Source organism: Brassica oleracea, chromosome C2 (genome assembly GCF_000695525.1).
Source record: "Brassica oleracea var. oleracea cultivar TO1000 chromosome C2, BOL, whole genome shotgun sequence".
Classification (NCBI taxonomy): Eukaryota; Viridiplantae; Streptophyta; class Magnoliopsida; order Brassicales; family Brassicaceae; genus Brassica; species Brassica oleracea.
The window spans coordinates 14,322,122-14,339,938 of NC_027749.1; the positions used below are offsets into that span (position 1 = coordinate 14,322,122).

A 17,817-nucleotide genomic window follows, 5' to 3' on the forward strand; every position below is an offset into this window, starting at 1 on the left:
CGCGGCGGCTTACCGGAAAGTCAACGGCGGCGACGGCGGCGAGGCGGCGACGCGGCGGCAGCTTCCCGGCGGCGAACGGACGGTGGTCGGTCACGGCGGCTCCGGCGAACGTTGGTCGGAGACGGCGGCGCGTGGCCGGAACTCGCGGTGGCTCCGGCGGACGGCGGTGGCGCGTGTGTTTCACGCGCGCGCCGAGGCGAATCTTCGGGAGGCGCGTGCGGCTGCGTCCGGGCTTCGTTTGAGGCGTGGTTGGTGTCTACGGCTTCGTCTCGACGAGAGGAACACGATGATGGCCTTGGATGTACGAGATGATCAATGGTTAGGAAGTTATGGGTGATTTACTAAACGGAAACGAAAATGAGCTTAAGGAATGCGATTTCCGGCGGTTACCTAGGGCGTTTATCGGTGGTGGCAAGCTGAACGTGATCACGGCACACGGTTGCTCCGGCGACGAGCTCAGATGATCTTTCTCTCTCTTTCTCTCTCTCTCTCTCTCCCTCCCTCTCTCTCTCTTTCTCTTTAAAGAAGTTGGAGATGGGGGAGATGGTGGATGTTGTGGGGATGGTGGAGATGGTGGAGATAGTGGGGATAGTGGAGGTGGGTCATTACAAAATATTAGACACCGAGATGTAGAGACTAGACAATATTTTAAAGTATTTTTCTCAGAGAGATGTCTCTCGTAATTTCTTCCTCTCTTTTTTTTTTTTTGGTGTGAAATTTCTTCCTCTCTCCCAAGCATTATATATACAATTAGTTCTTGCTGAGACAATATACCAAACTGAAAGATAATGAAGATAGTAACCCGTTTGATAATAGCAGATCAGGATTGTGAATCACTTAGCTTGGTTTCTTTCCTACTCTTTGTTTTGATCACCGGTAATTCTTCACTTTCTTTTAGTTATTTTGTTCATATCCTGGTATCTGCTTCTTCTCTTCTGGTATCTGTTTCTTTCATGTTTACTTCATTATGTTTCTAGATTGGTGTTGCGTACTTGAAGTGACCGAGGTGATGAAGTTAAAGTCTCGTAATTCTTGGTTTAACAATACATGCTTTTTAAGTCCGACCATCCCAGCTGTCGGACCACATGTGACCGGATTAGGTTTCACTCAAAACTTAAAATTTTCAAACCGGATAAAAAACAACAAAAAACCTGTTAAAAACCTATGAACATGCTGAACCAAACGAACGGTTGACTCACGTTCTAAGATCAGGGAGTTAGTTTTTAGTTTAACCCTATTCAATTTTGGAATAAAAATAGAGTAATGAAAAAATTATAGTAAAATTCTATAAACTAATATTCCATAAATAAAAACTATAAATTAATAAATTTATTCTGAATTGGTCTGGTTTAACATATGTCACAAATATCGATAAGATAATAAGATAACAATTTTTTAGAAAATTCTATGTAAATATATGTTCTGTTAAAATTAAATTATAAATTAAGAATTTATTTAAATATGCATATTATAACAATTGTATTGTTTGCTTTATAATTAGAATATAATTATCTCTATATTTTCTTAACGCTTCAATATATTTTGCTAATAATTAGTCAAATTATATTTAAACCAAGCTAAAATTTTATAAAACAGATTTTATATACACAAAATAATACAATTAAATCATATGAAAGATGAATTTCAAAATTTAATTAACAAAAGAAAAAAAAGAATTATCGTTAGGTAGCACCAACAATTATAGCATATTAAGACAAAAGTTATCACAAAATAACACATAGCGAATTACAATATAACATTCATTAAACAAAAATTAAATTACAAAATAAATAAAATGGAAAATAAATATTTATTAAAAATGAAATAAATATATCAATAATAAACATATGTTTATTTAAAATAAGAAAATATTTTTCAAAAGTGATTCAAAAATATTTCCAAGAACAGATTCATTTGCTACCAAAACGGTTTTTCAAGATTTTCTTCTAAAATATTTTTGTTTAAAATTTGATTCCTAAATTTGATTCCCATATCAGATGGTCTTTCAGAAAAGTATCTTAATGGGTACAAATAAAATTTAGAAATAAAATTTTAAACAGAAACATTTTAGAAAAAAAACTTGTAGTTGTCATATTATGTTGGTATATCTAGCCCAATTTGAAATATATAATCAAACACAACAAATTATTATTCACTATGTGATTTTTTCGTGCTCATGCGCATATAAAATATGTACAAAATAACTAAACTATAGTTATTAATTATTATTTTATTTTCATTTATTTGTAAAATTTATCTTAATTTATAACTGATATATATAAGAAGTAAAATTATTATAAATACTATTTTTTTCTTAAAAATACATAAAAGTTTATATATAAAATTTGAACAGTTTATTTTTAGCATATTTTGGATTGCAGTTATCTTTCTGAGTTAATATACAGCTATTTTAAATTTTAAATAAGTAAAATTAATTTTATTTTTTTGATTAGATTATGTTTGGTTGTTGTTTTAGTTTTGTAAATGTGTAATTTGTTATATTTTATTTTCTATAAATATGAAAATCTCTATAATATTATTTGAGAAGTCAGTTTTCTACGTCTCGCTCTTATGTTAACTCTTATGATGATTAATTACAAGCTACCCTTAATGAATTATGAAATATTACATCTAGTTACTATTATTAAATTTATTTTTCTTTTTATTTAGTAGTTTTTGTTAATTAGATTTCAATTTAGTTTCTTTTTTTCCAAAAAACATATTTAATAAAAAGAAACATTTATAAATTTTAAAAAGACATTTTAAAAAACAATAATTATATATAATGTGATATCATAAAAATGGTTAACAAAAATATTCTTGATATTAACAAAAAATAATGTTCTATTTAAAACATAATCTTATCTTGTTACACAACATAAATTATATTTTCAAAGAAATACAAATATTTTAATACATATATATATATATATATATATATATATATATTCTTATATAATTACATTAAAAAACATAACTAAAATATCTTTAGTTGTCTAAAAATACTTAAAATTAGTATTATTGAGATGTTTATTCCTTTTCCATGATCTTTAATTGAAAATTATTTTTAGTTACAACAAAATATCTATACAATATTTTACTTGTATAACATGATCTATCAAAAAAAATCACAAAACATGTTTTCATTTGAACTAGTTTTAAGCAAGATAATTTGTATTAAAAAATGAAACTAATGTACTTTTCCATAATTATATTTTCATCAAATAATTAAAACAATTCTAAAGTAGGATTAGATATTTTAATGAACTAAAAATGTTATATTTTACCACAATTAATTGTTTTTACTTAATATCTAATTTGCTTTTATTTTTATATATATTTGTACAGTTCAATATACTCATAATAAAAGTACCTAAGAAAAACTAAATTATTATGTTTAAGGTTATTTAAAATAATGTTCTGTTTAGCTTTTATAGATCTAAGGTATAAATTACGGAAAATTTACAAAATACTTTAATTATTATAAATATCAATATGCACTCTTAAACTTTCAAAATTTTATTGGTTATTTTCCTTTATGCAACTTTCTATTGATGATAACTTTATTTTTATTAAAACAATTTTGAAAAATAAAAATATATAATATTATTAAAAATAATATGAAATTGTAGTTACAAATCTAAGATGAAGAACTGAACACATGTAATAAATAAAACTAATCTGATTTGATTGATAAGAATATAAAATAACTATACTTCAATTTGAAAAATAACTCAATATACCGACAAAATGAGTAACTGGATTAGACTAATTTTTAATAACCAAAATCAACGGTCTGATTAAAAATATATATTTTTATAGCAATATTTTACTTATTTTATTCATATAAATTGCAAGACATCTCAATAAAATATTAACAAATAAAAATGTTAATTAATTTTAAAATTTATTTATTTTGTAAAATATATGTGCATGAGATTTCAAAATATTATCTTTATATTCATTTATGAAATTTTAGTCAATCGATACTTTAGTTTATTTTGTCTATTTAATTCTAAAAATAGTATTATGTCATACATAATCTTACTAAAAATATATTTATATTTCTAAAAGAAGAACCAACCAAAATCCAAATAACAAAAATAATCAAAATTTTAATTTTTTAAAAACAAAAAATTAGACAAGAATTCATTATAATTAAGGTTTTAAATATTATTACAATTAGATAATTTTGGTTATTTTTATATTTATTGGATACATTTTTTGTAGGCAAATATGTCAAAATATAAGTTATTTCAATTTTTTATCTAATCCAATATTTGTAGTGCTTTTATTATATATATATATATATATATATATATAATAATTATGTATAATATTTACTTATAAAATTATACTGTTATCTGAAATATAACTAATTTATATTTTGTAAAATAGTATTCACCCGGTCGGAGTATATTAAATCAGTACTTAAAATAGCTATTCGGTTTAGTTTCAAGTCCAGTTTTAAAAACATTATGAATATAGCCCAAGTTTTCCCTTTGCTTGACGAACATGTCAACGACATTTAGACATTCTATAGAAACCAGAATGACATCTTTTATGATTGTTTTTGCATTTCTATAGCTATCTAAAGAATTTGCTTCTTTCTTTATGTGCTTTTATTTCTTGGGTGGCAGCCATAGCTGTGGCGGGAGGTTCTCTGGACAGTGATAGAGAAGCCTTAATAGAGCTAAAAGTGTACCTCGAATCTCATAACCCAACCAACGGAGGAATGTACACCGCGTGGAAAACCGAGGAGCAAGATGTGTGTCAATGGCCAGGCATCACATGTACGCCTCAGAGAAGTAGAGTCATAGGGATCCATCTAAGCGAGTCCCTCATCGCCGGTGGTCTATTTGGGAATTTCTCGGCTTTAACTCAGCTCACATATCTCGATTTATCGAGGAACACTATCGAAGGTTCAATACCATATGACCTGAGCCGTTGTCAAAAGCTAAAGCATCTGAATCTTTCTCATAATATCATTGAAGGGGAGCTTAACTTAACGGGATTATCAAATCTTGAGGTTCTTGATCTATCAGTGAATAGGATTGCGGGCAGTATTCACTCTAGCTTCCCGTTGGTCTGCAACAGCTTGGTTGTTGCAAATCTGTCGACAAACAAATTAACGGGAAGAATCGATAACATCTTTAGTGGATGCCAGTATCTGAAGTACGTTGACTTCAGTACCAATAGATTCAGTGGAGAGATAGGGTCTCGTTTGGGAGAGCTGGTGGAGTTTTCAGTTTCTGAGAATGTTCTCTCCGGGAACATCTCAGCTTCAATGTTCAGGGGAAACTGCACTTTGCGAGTGTTGGATTTGTCTGAGAATGGTTTTGGTGGGGAATTTCCAGGACAAGTTTCAGACTGTCATGATCTGAGTGAATTGAATCTGTGGGGAAACAACTTCACCGGGAGCATACCAGCTGAGATAGGCTCCATCTCCTCTCTCAGAGGTTTGTACTTGGGGAACAATCAATTTTCTCGAGACATACCCGAAACTCTCCTGAAGTTGAGCAACTTGGTGTTTCTTGATTTGAGTAGAAATGGGTTTGGAGGAGATATACAAAAAATATTCGGGAGTTTCACTCAAGTAAAGTATCTAGTTCTGCATGGAAACTCATACGTTGGAGGAATCTATTCTTCCAAGATTTTCATGTTACATAATCTTTTCAGGCTAGATCTTAGCTTCAACAGCTTTTCTGGCACGTTGCCTGCTGAAATTTCCCAGATCAAGAGTTTAAAGTTCTTGATTCTTGCTTACAATAACTTCAGCGGTGGCATACCACATGAGTATGGAAACATGTTGGCGATTCAAGTACTTGATCTCTCCTTGAAACGTACCAGAAATACAAAACTAGAGCAACACTAATCAAGTAATTCTTTATATAATTAAATGATTAAAATTTTATTTAAATTTATAGGTTTATTATAATAATTAAATTTTTAAATTTTACATTTAACGTATTTAAACTAAAAAAACAAAAATCTAAAGTTTATTATATCTAAATATTGACATATTTAAAATAAATAATCCATTAAATGATATATAATATAACTTAAACCAAAATTTATTTTTTATAAAATGTTATCTCAACTCTAATGAAATTTAAATAAAATCAAAGTGAAATTCATAAACCAAATAAAAATGCAAAATAAATGTATTTTTTTTTCAAACCAATAAAGTTAAAATAAAAAAATAAAGTCAAAAATAAACTAAAATTTTATTTTGAAATAAAAAGAATATTATACTCAAAATTATTATTTCTACGCATGACACATGAACATTTCCACTTCTCAAAAAAATATTTGACAAGGCTTAGTGAAAATTGTGACATGAGATTCTCTTATTATGACATATTCAATCTCAATAATAAAGTTTTTCTTTTCTTGTTAAATTTCTAAAGTGAAATAATAACAATTTGATCCTATATATATGTATATATATCTGTGTGTGTGTGTGTAAATTATATACATTTTATTGTTAAAGTTTCAAAATGATACAATTGCAAGTATAATTTTTTTTGAGAAATTGGTTAAACAACAACATTCTTAGTGCCACTTTACAAAAATACATTCTTTCAAAATTAACCACATTTACCTTTTGTTTTAAATAGGAAAAATACAATTTTGTCTCTATTTAATTAAACCTAGAACTAATTTATTTCTCTCACGAGCTCTCCAGATCTCTATCTCCAACCAAATCCGACGAGCTTTACAATTATCTATGGCAACCAAATCCATCGAGATTCTACTAAAATGGAATATTGTGATGGTCTAACTATAGAAATCAGTCCGGACAAGGTAGTCCAAGTGGAAGGACGGGCTTGGGTTGCTAAAACAATCCGGGTTCGATCCTCCCCCATGCGGAAGCTACCCTGCCTCGTCTGGACACTAAAGCGGGTACTGGGCCTTCGAGCCCAGGGAAAAACCTCCCGGATGAAGCTGGCCTGCTGCCTGACCGGGCCCAGGGGAATGATCCGCGTAAGCGGGGAACCCCTGGATTACAAAAAAAAAAAAAAAAAAAAAAAAAAAACAGTAAATTATACACAACTCCCTTTTCTTGTCGCTTCTCCTTATTTTCTATGTTTTCTGCATTTTATCATTTGGAAGATTAATCACAGATGAGATTCCAACAAAGTGATCTCCTTTCTAAACTTTAGTTTTTCATCGTAGTCAGGGCCGGCCCTAAAATTTTGGGGCTATAGATGTTAATAGTGATTTTAATAATTTTGGGACTGAAATTTTTTTATAAAAATTTTGGAATCTATATATATATATATTTTTCAAAGCTTTTGTGGGTTTGAAACAAATATTTTGTCCGGCTTGACCTAAAATCAGCCCTGATCGTAGCGGTCGATAACTACCAACAAGGAGACGGACTATGCAGTAGCTGCTTCACTCCAACATCAAAGTTGGAAACAACTATCTTATCAAGAGGGAGAACATGAACGGTCGTAGTAATAACCGACAAATAGCCATTGCCCAAACAAATAATCTAACAATACTAAAATGGAGATATGATCAACGGAGAACCTGTCCACATAGGATTAAAAAATCAACCAACCAGTAATTGAAGTTTAGTTTGCCACGTCATAGCTGCTTTAACTAGATAGAACTAGATTTTGACTCGCCCTTAAAAAGGCGGGTATATTTTTTGTTTTACATACTTTTTTAGAAAAAATAAATTTTTATATTTATGTTTTTTTTTGTAATCATATTTGGGTAAAATATTTTTAAAAAATTATTAGTAAAAGTTTTTGATAATTATATTGAATTTGTAATATTGCATAACTATAGATTTGTGTTGTAACCATTTCACCATTAATTTTATAATTTATTCCTAAACAGTTATTAATTTTTTTAATGCAATAAATATTGACAATATAGTATCAATCTTTTTCCAAATGAAAACATATTTTGGTTCCATAAATATAAATGTGATAAGTTTAGGTTTAAAAGACAGATATATTCTATTTGGGTTTCTATAAGATATTATTTGGGTTCGTTGGTGAGCAAAAAATTAACTAATGGCCCTGTGATTATTCAAGAAAACCTGAATCATCGTTCTCGCTCGTACAACCTATTTCACCAAAAAAAAAAAATTTAAACACATTTAACCAAATCTTATCTCTTCACTTCCAGCGAAACCGTGAATTGTATATATTATCATATTTTGTTATTGTAGTTGAGCCCCATCGGAAACTAACACAAGCACACCGTTTTGCTGAACAGAAACCTAGACCCATAAGCTCCTCAAGTTTTTGAATGAATAACTCGGCCTTGATCTTTTAAACAGAGTACCATATCGTGTTGCAGTTTTTTGGTTTTCAAATAATGATAAAACACTTGTATTTGCAGGTTCAATCGAGGTTCCAAGAATTCATGATGCTTCATTATTAATGAATCATTAACCGATTGTCGGAAATGGTACTTAGTTTATTTTCCAAACACAGACCTGTCTATAAATCCATAACTTTTATTCCAAAGAAGAAAAGTAACTGTTTTGGTAGACAACAACAATGTGGATTTTAATAATATTATTTAGAAGATGGTTATTTAACGGGCTAAATATCCAAAATAGCACCTTTCTAAGTTTATATCACAAAAATAGCATTCAAAAACTAAAATGACCAAAATAGCACATTTATAAGTTTATATCTTATCCCCAAAACCTCATTTCTCAATTCTAAACCATAAACCCTAAACTCTAAACCCTAAACTCTAAACCCTAAACCCTAAATTCTAAACCCTAAACCCTAAACCCTAAATCCTAAACCCTAAACTCTAAACCCTAAACCCTAAACCCTAAATCTTAAACCCCACCCTTTAACTCTAAACCTTAAGTTTGTGATTTTTGATAAAACATTAAGTGCTATTTTTGTGACTTTTGACTTTGAATGCTAATTTGGGAACAAAAACTTGATTTAGTGCTATTTTTGTCTTTTTCTCTATTTAATATATTTAGATAATTATTTAGACTCAGTTATAAAATAATTAGTTGGACATAACTTTTTATCAATAGGTCACAACTGATGTTTTAATATAATAGACTAGATTCTGACCCGTCCTTAAAAAGAGCGGATATATTTTTTGTTTTACATCTTTTTAGATTTTTTCAATTGGTAATTTAAATATAGATCTAATGGCATAAAACATAATAAATAATATTCTAAATAATGATAAAGATAAAAGAAGTAATAGTTGGACCATAATTTTATCAATGGGTCACACTGGTATTTTAATAGAATAGATTTGCGCGAAAATACTCACTGGGCTTCTAATAATTTGTCATAGCCAATATAAATCAGCCCAAATACAGACGATATCGTTTTGCCTTTTCCACTCTTCCACCTCACCATCCTAGTTGCCGATTCTGCAAATCACCGTTTTTTTTTTTTGGGTTATTATGATCTACTTTTAATAATTCAATCCAGTTCTTTGCTCCTATCTTGATGAGCCATGCTATCCTTCCACCTCCCTTTTATTTATCCTCCTCTTAAATAAATCCTTTTGTAGATGAGCCTGCTATGTTCTTTACGCCGCTTGCGATTTTAGTTCTTTTTGTACCAGTTGAAGCCATTGCCTCAAATCCAGACGGATCAAATTAATTTTCGTCATGAATCAATGCTGTCTTCCACTCCTTCCAGAGTTAAGACTTATCCTCACAGCAGGTTTCCGCCGGGTGACTGAGCTGTGTGTCCTGCGAAGCTATCCACGGTCAGGTCCAGTTTCGAGCGGATACTTTTGAAAAGGTTAGGACATTCATAGATTAAAATTAAATTTCTCTCTGAGACTTTCATCTCTATTGAGTTTTGATTAGTTATTGTCTGCATTCTGCAGTCTAGAGATTGATTTCAGATTTTCAATCAAACAAGGTGATCTCTCCCTCGCCCACTGAGTTTACAGCTTTCAGACAATTATAAAACATTTTATTAACTTCCCTTTTTTTTGGTACCTTTGATCATTTACGGCCACAAGAAAAGAAACGAGAAAGAGCATTCTTTCTCTTCGACGTTGCGCTCATGCTTCATCTAAGGCTTTAGGAGCTTCTTCCACATTTTCTTCTGCCTTCCATAATGGTAAGGCATCCCATTGCTTAAGACATTGATTTGATTCAGGTAACAAAAAATGTATGGAAAATCAAGATTATTTCACTTTCTGAGGATGTGGCAAAGGTTTATAGGATCAACATTATCATGCTGTTGTAGTAATCGTTTAGTAAATGTGGTGTATATTGTATAAAGTTTCGATGTGATGTTGAGACAATTTATTATGATGCACCTTAATGAAGAACTATGTTGACTTGAAGCCCCACGAGCAGCAAAGATGGAAGTAAAGATGCTTCCGGGACTAAGATTGGCCTTGATCTAAGTAAAAAGAAACTAGAAACGAACTTTAGGTAAAAAAGGTCTTCGTTGGAGGAAGAAGATGAACTGTTGGAGGTAGAGGAGAATGATGGAAACAGAGACAGAGATAAATTCTTTATAAAAGAGAAGTACGATACTGTTCACAAATTAAAAGTCTCGTTAAACCCACCAAAAATCTTTACAATCTAATCAGAAACACCAAAACCACAATCCATCTCAATGGAGTAAATTGAACACTGATAAAATTATAAACATTATTATAATAATGTTTCTCTCAAATTAAAGTATACATAATTATGAATAAATATACATGCATAATTTATGAATAAAAAAATTCTTGTCCCAAAAATATATACATAATTTATGAATAAAAAATTAGGTGTAGCCTAAGAAATCGCATAGTTCTTATAAAATTACACACTACATAACTTGAAAGCATCTTTCTCATCATTTTTCCTCGAATTGAATAATAACACCATTAACTCTCATAATCAGATGTATTTTTCTAATTTATGAAAACTTTAATCATTTTACATTCTACTATTATTGTCTATAACGTAATCCAAAATATTTGTAGATTTCATGAAACACAAAAACTATCACTAAAAAATAAGGTACCTTCAAAAATATTTCACCCATTGTCACTAAGTTTCTAAATGGTAACCATCAAAAAAACATTATGAACGAACAAGAAAAGAAACGGAGAAGAATAAAATTTAAGATAATTATTCTTTATCAAATTTAGTGAGGAACAAATTTGTTTTCTATTATCTATGATAAAAATAATAATGAATGGAAAGTACAAATTCTTTCTTATAAATAATAAAAAAATAGAATTATTAAAAAAATATAGTATTCCTCTTGATTTTTTGATCAATATTTAAAGCTTAAATATAAGTCAATCAGTCCAATAAACATAAGATTGTATATTCCAGTAGTAATAGTAAAATTAATGCTAATCTGTAGTCAATATAATGCTATACCCACATATTATGTGAAAGATAGATTACCTAAATTTATTTATGAAATATATCACTTATATGAAATTTTAAACCAAATATTTCAGATCAAATTAGTATTTCAACTTAATTCTGTAAATTATTTTTCTTATAAATTTAGGTACAGCTATGTTACAAAAACGAACTTTGAACATAAAAGAAAGTACCGGGTAATAAACTAGACTTCATCTTTTAAGGGCGGTGTATTGAACTAATGATTTTAGAATGCTTTGGTGGATTTTACAATTATTGGGATTTAAAGTGAATTTAGGAGATAGCTCTGTAATTTTGTTTGGATTTTTTAAAAAAATAGGTGATTTTGTAAGAAAATGTATTTTAAGTTTCGGAGTGTTTTGGGTGATTTGGAAAATCACTATATTCTTCTGAAGGTGAAATTCTGGTGAGGTGAATCGTTAACTAAAAAGTTAAAAACATATTAAAAAATTCTGGAAATTTGTTTTTTCTGGAAAAGTAAAAGTGAATCTTTCATAATCTCCAATATGAATATACAGATTAATCTTACCAACAAAACAAGCAAAAGTTATATCTCTTATATATAATACACACTTTCTCATCAGATTTATAAACTTAAAATGATAAAATCAGATGCAAATGAGAATCATGGGATTTCTCATCGGACATAAAGACGAAATGGACACGAGCAGTAACCTTTGAATCATCGGATTTGTCTTCTCACAATATTTTCGCAGCCATCATCGACAGCAATCCATGTTCCACATTATACATTCTCCATGTGAATTAATCAAATACAGAAAGAATTGAGGGGGAATCTGAGAATGAGAAATATTTTTTTTTTGAAAAGGAATGAGAAATATTAATAACAAGAAAGAAGAACGAATCAGATTTAATCATAAAAAGATAACATCTGTTGAGGTGAGATTTCACTATGCCTATTTTTGAGTAAAAGAATGGTGCAAAGTCTTCTAAAATCTTATTTTTAATAAACTCTTGAAAAATGATTTGTTTTGAATAATAGCGGATTTTCTATAGGTTTTATAAACTATTGATTGGATGACAGGAGATTTCAAGTGACTTTTAATAATTTTACATAAATTTTATATTCAATAACAGATGATTTGAACTGATATTTGGAAATCATTAGTTGAATAACAGATGATTTTAAAGAAAAACCTAAAATTCTTAATCCAATATATCTCCCTTATAATTTCTACACATGTAACATATAGCTCAAATTTGTTAAGAAAACAAAAAAAAAACAAGTAACATAATTAGCTACAAACCAAGTGCTTAATTCTTTGGATATTAACCAAAGGTTTAAGAAATTCTTTATTTATTTCACATTTTCTCACCATCTCATAGATATTTAGATAGTAAAACAATAAATTCGTGAGTTTTATTTAATTCAATTCATTATTTATATTGTTATACTATAGATTTAATATGATGAAAAAAATATATGTAATATATGTGTAATATATATTAAATATAATTATTTGTATAAATTCGGTCGTAGCCCGGACAACATTTCTAGTATTCCATAAACAAAGGACGTGAAGGCCACCAAGGGAAACATGGGTAAGATATATATAATCAATGGAGACGCTTTCGTTTGTTGTCAATAAGTCACTTTACAATTGTTTTAAATTATTTAACAATGCAAAATGGTACACTCTCTTTCCAAACATATGTTTTTTGACAAAAAAAAATTGTTTTGCAAAGATGGATTTTTTTAGAATTTCAATGCAGATTTAATAAGTTAAAAAGAATAAATTGGTAAAATTGAAATTTTTTTATTAAAACTATTGGTTTAAAATTATATAAATTTTTCTACACATAAATCAAGATGTTTATTGATATACACTAATCATTTTTCACATGTGTAAGAAGTCTTAAAATATATAACATTATAGAACGGAGGGAGTAATAGTAAGTGTACTATCTCTAATCCATGGAGATTTTAGTTTTGAGAGTTTTATTTGTTTTATATATATTGTAGTTTTGTGTTTTCACTACAATTTTATAATTTATTTACCCATTTTGTCAATATTAATTAAGACAGTTACTACATACTACATGTAATAATTTTTTTTTTTAATTATTCACCATATTATGGTTATTTTCAGAAATTTTATTTTAAAGTATGTGAAAACTTCAAAATTACAATATTAGTAAAAGATGAGTAGTAAGGGGAGGAGCCAAATAAGATGAGAGGCTATTGGCAAAGGTTCTTGCTTGGGAGCTTCCTTGATCCCATCTCTGCTTTGATTAACAATCCTTTTTATTTTTCTTTTCGTTTTTTATAATTAATTTATTTCATTTCCTCTGGCTCTGGCTTTCCCTCTCTTTCGACTTTTTTCTCTCTCTCCAGGTGCTCATTGATTGATTCACCTGACATTATCAGTTTCGTTGAACGGCATTTTGAGGCTGATTGTCTTGTTTCTCTGGCTCAAAGCATAAGGAAATTCAAAAATTGTTGATCGCGTCCTTGCTCAGAGATAGCATCCGTACGATTATTATGTAGCTGATTTTGTTATCTTCGTATCCTTAACATATCGCTCTTTGGTTCGATTATTTATGAAATGATCATCACTCATTGTGTATATATGTTCAACGGGAATCTTTGCGTATTCTTGTGGATGATGCTTTGAGTATTCTTGTTTTTTTTTCTTGTTTCAGAAATTGAAAGAGAAGAGTCAGATCATTGGAGATGGCTAATCAAGGTGGTTCGTCAAGGAAAAGTCTATCCTTCTCTGGTCATTCATTTCAAGGGAAGAAGAAACCTTCTGAAAACAATGAAGGAGGAAGCTATGACCTCCCACGGAGATCTCTCACTTCTTCTCGTTCTTCCATGTAATCACCCCCTCAAGCCAACTTATCATTTAATGTTTCGTCATATGACACATTGTTATAAATGTTAAATTTCATTACTGAATCTTAAGACTCGTGTTAGCTAAAGCTTCTTGGTATTTATTTTTATTTTTTTGCTCGTTTTTTTATTCTTTTTGTTGTGTTTTGTACATGTCGTTGTAGAAGCTTGAGTGGCGAAAGGAGTGGAGAGAGAACTGTAAAGCGACTTAGGTTGTGTAAGGCACTTACCGTACCCGATAGCACAACTTTACATGAAGCATGTCGGAGGATGGCTGCACGTCGTGTTGATGCCTTACTGCTCACTAATTCTAATGCTTTACTTTGTGGGATCCTTACAGACAGGGTATACTTTTTACTACTATTTTCGCATCAAAATATTGTCTGCTTTTTTTTTTGCTTGAATTGATCCGTTCCTCTCTATTGGTTAAAGGACATAGCAACAAGAGTTATTGCTAAAGAACTCAAGCTTGAAGAAACTCCTGTTTCTAAAGTTATGACCAAGAACCCTGTCTTTGTTTTGTCTAACACGATCGCTGTGGAAGCTCTTCAGAAGATGGTGCAAGGTTTTTAAATTCTTAATTAGAAACCACACATTTTTCTTTTTCTTTTTCTTTTTCTTTTTACTCTCTCATTTCTTTTATCTAATTCTTGAAATGTGAAACTGTAGGCAAGTTTAGACATCTGCCAGTGGTAGAGAATGGAGAAGTTATTGCACTTCTTGATATAGCAAAGTGTTTATACGATGCAATTGCTCGTATGGAAAGATCAGTTGAGAAGGGTAAGGCCATCGCTGCAGCTGTTGAAGGTGTTGAAAAGAATTGGGGGACATCTATCGCTGGTATATATGTTACAAATATTGTCTCAAAACAGATTTCGATTCTCTGCTGGCTTGAAAATTGTCTGGCTTGTGTTTAAATAGAAATGACTGTCGCTGATGGTGTTTTGTTGAAATACAGGTCCAAACACTTTTATGGAAACACTTAGAGAACGGATATTCAAGCCTTTGCTTTCGACTATAATTCCAGATGATACAAAGTGGGTATATCTCCTTTAACTCTATATTATCATATTTCATATCATTTTGATCTGAATACTTGTTTCTGTTAAAAGTAATGCAAAGCTTTAACGAGTAAAGTTGGGAATGAAAACATTCAGAGTTTTAAAGGTTGGATTGGAAGAGACGGTGTTAGCAGTAACCATGAAGATGGTGGAATATGAGTCTAGCTCAGCCATGGTGATGGCTGAGAACAAATTAGTAGGGATTCTCACGTAAGTCTCTCATGGTTGGCTTTTATTTCTATTTATCTGGAGAAAATATGCTTGGTTTTAGTTTCTCTGGTTAAGAAAATATGTCCCTGGATAAACTAAAACATCATATTCCAACTTTTGTAATGGAGCTTTTATCTTGGTTTTTAATTGTTTTTGTTAGTTCAAAGGACATCTTAATGCGGGTGATTGCCCAAAATCTTCCTCCAGAGACAACTGCTGTGGAGAAGGTAATTTTTCTCCATTAGTAACTGGGTTTGTGGTAGCTTTTTCAGTTGTTACTACATTAGAATATGTGAGGAGTTATTATTTCAGTTCTTCCTGAAATCAATGTTCTTTCCTAGTCTTAGTTTGCTTATTTCCTACCATTATTCTATAGGTTATGACACAAAATCCAGAGTCTGCAACTGTTGATATGGCAATTGTTGAAGCTTTGCATATCATGCATAATGGAAAATTTCTTCATCTTCCTGTTTTAGATAAAGGTAGCAAAATCTTCCAAACCCTGACTATGACCAATCTAAGTACGTGCATCGTAATTTCAGCATTTGGGTCTAATGTTAATGCTTTCACACAGAGGGAGATGTTGTCACTGTGATTGATGTAATCCACATAACTCATGCTGCTGTTACCACGGTACATTTTTTTTGTTTTTCTCTTTTAAATAAAGTTGGTAAATAGAATCTTAGAGTAGAAAGATATGTAAGAAGGGCAAAATTTGTTTAAGTGTTGTGTTTTGGTTAAGCCCTCACATCTTTTTGGACAGGCTGGAAGTACAGCTGGAATAAATAATGAGACAGCAAACTCAATGATGCAAAACTTTTGGGATGCCGCTATGGCTTTGTCTCCTAACGAAGATGGAGATGAAACAACGAGGAGGTTCTTACTTAATTTCCTTAAAATCATTTAGCTTTTGACTACTAGCTAGGTCCCTCAAACTGTTGGTGTTGGATGATCATTAATTTTGCAGTGAAGACGAATCATCAATTAAACTACCTTCGGAGATAGAAGGAACAAAGTCATTCTCATATCCCAACACATTTACTTTCAAACTACAAGATAAAAAGGGACGAATGCATAGGTTTATGTGTGGTACGTTTAATCATAACACCATTTGTACTTATGCACAGTCACTTCAAAACTGTTTTTAAATCATAATGATAGAGACACATAGTTTGGCAACTCTGATAACTGCAATACTACAACGGATGGGGGATGACATTGAGCCTGACAACTTGCCCCAGATAATGGTTTGTATTTGTTTGAAAGCTTTAGAAATAATAAAAAGAGGAAAACTATGTTTTCTTTTTCTGGACATGTTCTTTCTGTGTTGTGTAGTATGAAGATGAAGACAATGACAAAGTCATTTTGGCATCAGATGGTGATCTTGTAGCTGCCGTAGAGCACGCTAAATCAATAGACTGGAAGGTAACTAAAAAAAATACTTACATCATTCATTTTGTCAATCAATCTTGTTTTGGTTTGGGTTCTAGAAATATGGTAGCCAAAGTACAAAACCCTAATCCATACTTGGATCGGTTTAAAGAATCGTTATGGTACTTTCCTTGACTTTGGTTTCGATTCAAATAGTAAAATCATTTCAACCGTAGGGATATTTATGCTCTGATGCTTAAGTTGGTTTTTGAGGTAAAGAAAATGTATTTTAAAATTGGTGCAGGGTTTGAAATTGCACTTGGACTACGTGGAAGCGAGAGGGCATAGGAGAGGTGTAAGCACAGAGGATATGGAGTACGATAAATCAAAATCATGGGCAGTCGCTTACAAGACAGTTGCTGCCGGGGCTGCTCTTGCCGCTGGACTTGGGGTTTTGGTATACCTTAAGCGCCATTCAAATTAACTGATTCATTTTTTTTGGCGAGGTACAAAGGTGGATGCTTTTGCCAACCAATGCGTACGCATATGACTGGGGAAAGTATTAACTATTCTCATTTATTCGTGTCCTTTTTTTTTTTATCTAGTTACTCATTCTATTTTTTTGGTTTTTTTTTTAACCTTAACACATTTTTTTGTATATAAATAAGTAAACGTTTATTTGTATTCACACTGATGTTTTTATATTGGATGATTTGAGTGACGTTCAGAAGTTCAATGAAGTTTTATCTTGCTTGATTGTTATGTGTGGAGAACCATATCAGATAAGGGACCACACATTTTCTCTTCTTGTCTCTACTCAGTCACGGGTTTGTCTGATCAATGCACAAGATGCTCGGTTCCATAATCAATCCGGAATAGTTTGATAGTACTATCCATCACCTTTGATCTGTCGGCTCAGTCGTGGAGACTCTCTTTTGCTTTGTCTTGCTCTGCAG

At 30.9% G+C, this 17,817-nt stretch overlaps 2 protein-coding genes and 1 long non-coding RNA gene across 5 annotated transcripts; all 3 read left to right on the forward strand.

The window, feature by feature from the left end:
* The first annotated feature begins 769 nt into the window (after positions 1 to 769).
* LOC106326026 (probable LRR receptor-like serine/threonine-protein kinase At1g74360) lies at positions 770 to 8,432 on the forward strand. Its single transcript, XM_013764067.1, has 3 exons — positions 770 to 876; positions 4,641 to 5,879; positions 8,365 to 8,432. The coding sequence occupies exons 1-2, from the start codon at positions 789 to 791 to the stop codon at positions 5,873 to 5,875; spliced, it is 1,323 nt and encodes a 440-aa protein (XP_013619521.1). The 5' UTR covers positions 770 to 788; the 3' UTR covers positions 5,876 to 5,879; positions 8,365 to 8,432.
* An 868-nt stretch (positions 8,433 to 9,300) lies between these two features.
* LOC106325325 lies at positions 9,301 to 10,274 on the forward strand. The gene is made up of 2 exons (XR_001266872.1): positions 9,301 to 9,758; positions 9,847 to 10,274. It is a non-coding gene; the product is annotated as an uncharacterized LOC106325325 (long non-coding RNA).
* Positions 10,275 to 13,534: 3,260 nt separating this feature from the next.
* LOC106322915 (CBS domain-containing protein CBSCBSPB5) lies at positions 13,535 to 17,599 on the forward strand. Of its 3 annotated transcripts, none has more exons than XM_013761068.1 (15): positions 13,535 to 13,857; positions 14,030 to 14,203; positions 14,384 to 14,564; positions 14,652 to 14,784; positions 14,889 to 15,059; positions 15,178 to 15,256; positions 15,377 to 15,490; positions 15,651 to 15,717; positions 15,867 to 15,972; positions 16,065 to 16,123; positions 16,254 to 16,366; positions 16,458 to 16,579; positions 16,652 to 16,737; positions 16,826 to 16,915; positions 17,166 to 17,599. In XM_013761068.1, the coding sequence occupies exons 2-15, from the start codon at positions 14,061 to 14,063 to the stop codon at positions 17,343 to 17,345; spliced, it is 1,644 nt and encodes a 547-aa protein (XP_013616522.1). In that variant the 5' UTR covers positions 13,535 to 13,857; positions 14,030 to 14,060; the 3' UTR covers positions 17,346 to 17,599. The 3 variants fall into 3 exon arrangements, with proteins under 3 accessions (XP_013616522.1, XP_013616524.1, XP_013616523.1); XM_013761070.1 differs by having other exon boundaries at positions 13,583 to 13,857; positions 14,387 to 14,564; XM_013761069.1 differs by having other exon boundaries at positions 13,584 to 13,870.
* Positions 17,600 to 17,817: the final 218 nt, after the last annotated feature.

What these genes read in the sequence shown, in the direction of transcription:
- LOC106326026 (XM_013764067.1), top strand. Translation starts at nt 789, where the DNA reads ATGAAGATAGTAACCCGTTTGATAATAGCAGATCAGGATTGTGAATCA. An exon ending in ACTCTTTGTTTTGATCACCG is followed by an intron (nt 877 to 4,640) that starts GTAATTCTTCAC and finishes CTTGGGTGGCAG; the next exon opens with CCATAGCTGTGGCGGGAGGT.
- LOC106322915 (XM_013761068.1), top strand. Translation starts at nt 14,061, where the DNA reads ATGGCTAATCAAGGTGGTTCGTCAAGGAAAAGTCTATCCTTCTCTGGT. An exon ending in ATAATTCCAGATGATACAAA is followed by an intron (nt 15,257 to 15,376) that starts GTGGGTATATCT and finishes GAAAACATTCAG; the next exon opens with AGTTTTAAAGGTTGGATTGG. An exon ending in GGAGATGAAACAACGAGGAG is followed by an intron (nt 16,367 to 16,457) that starts GTTCTTACTTAA and finishes TTAATTTTGCAG; the next exon opens with TGAAGACGAATCATCAATTA.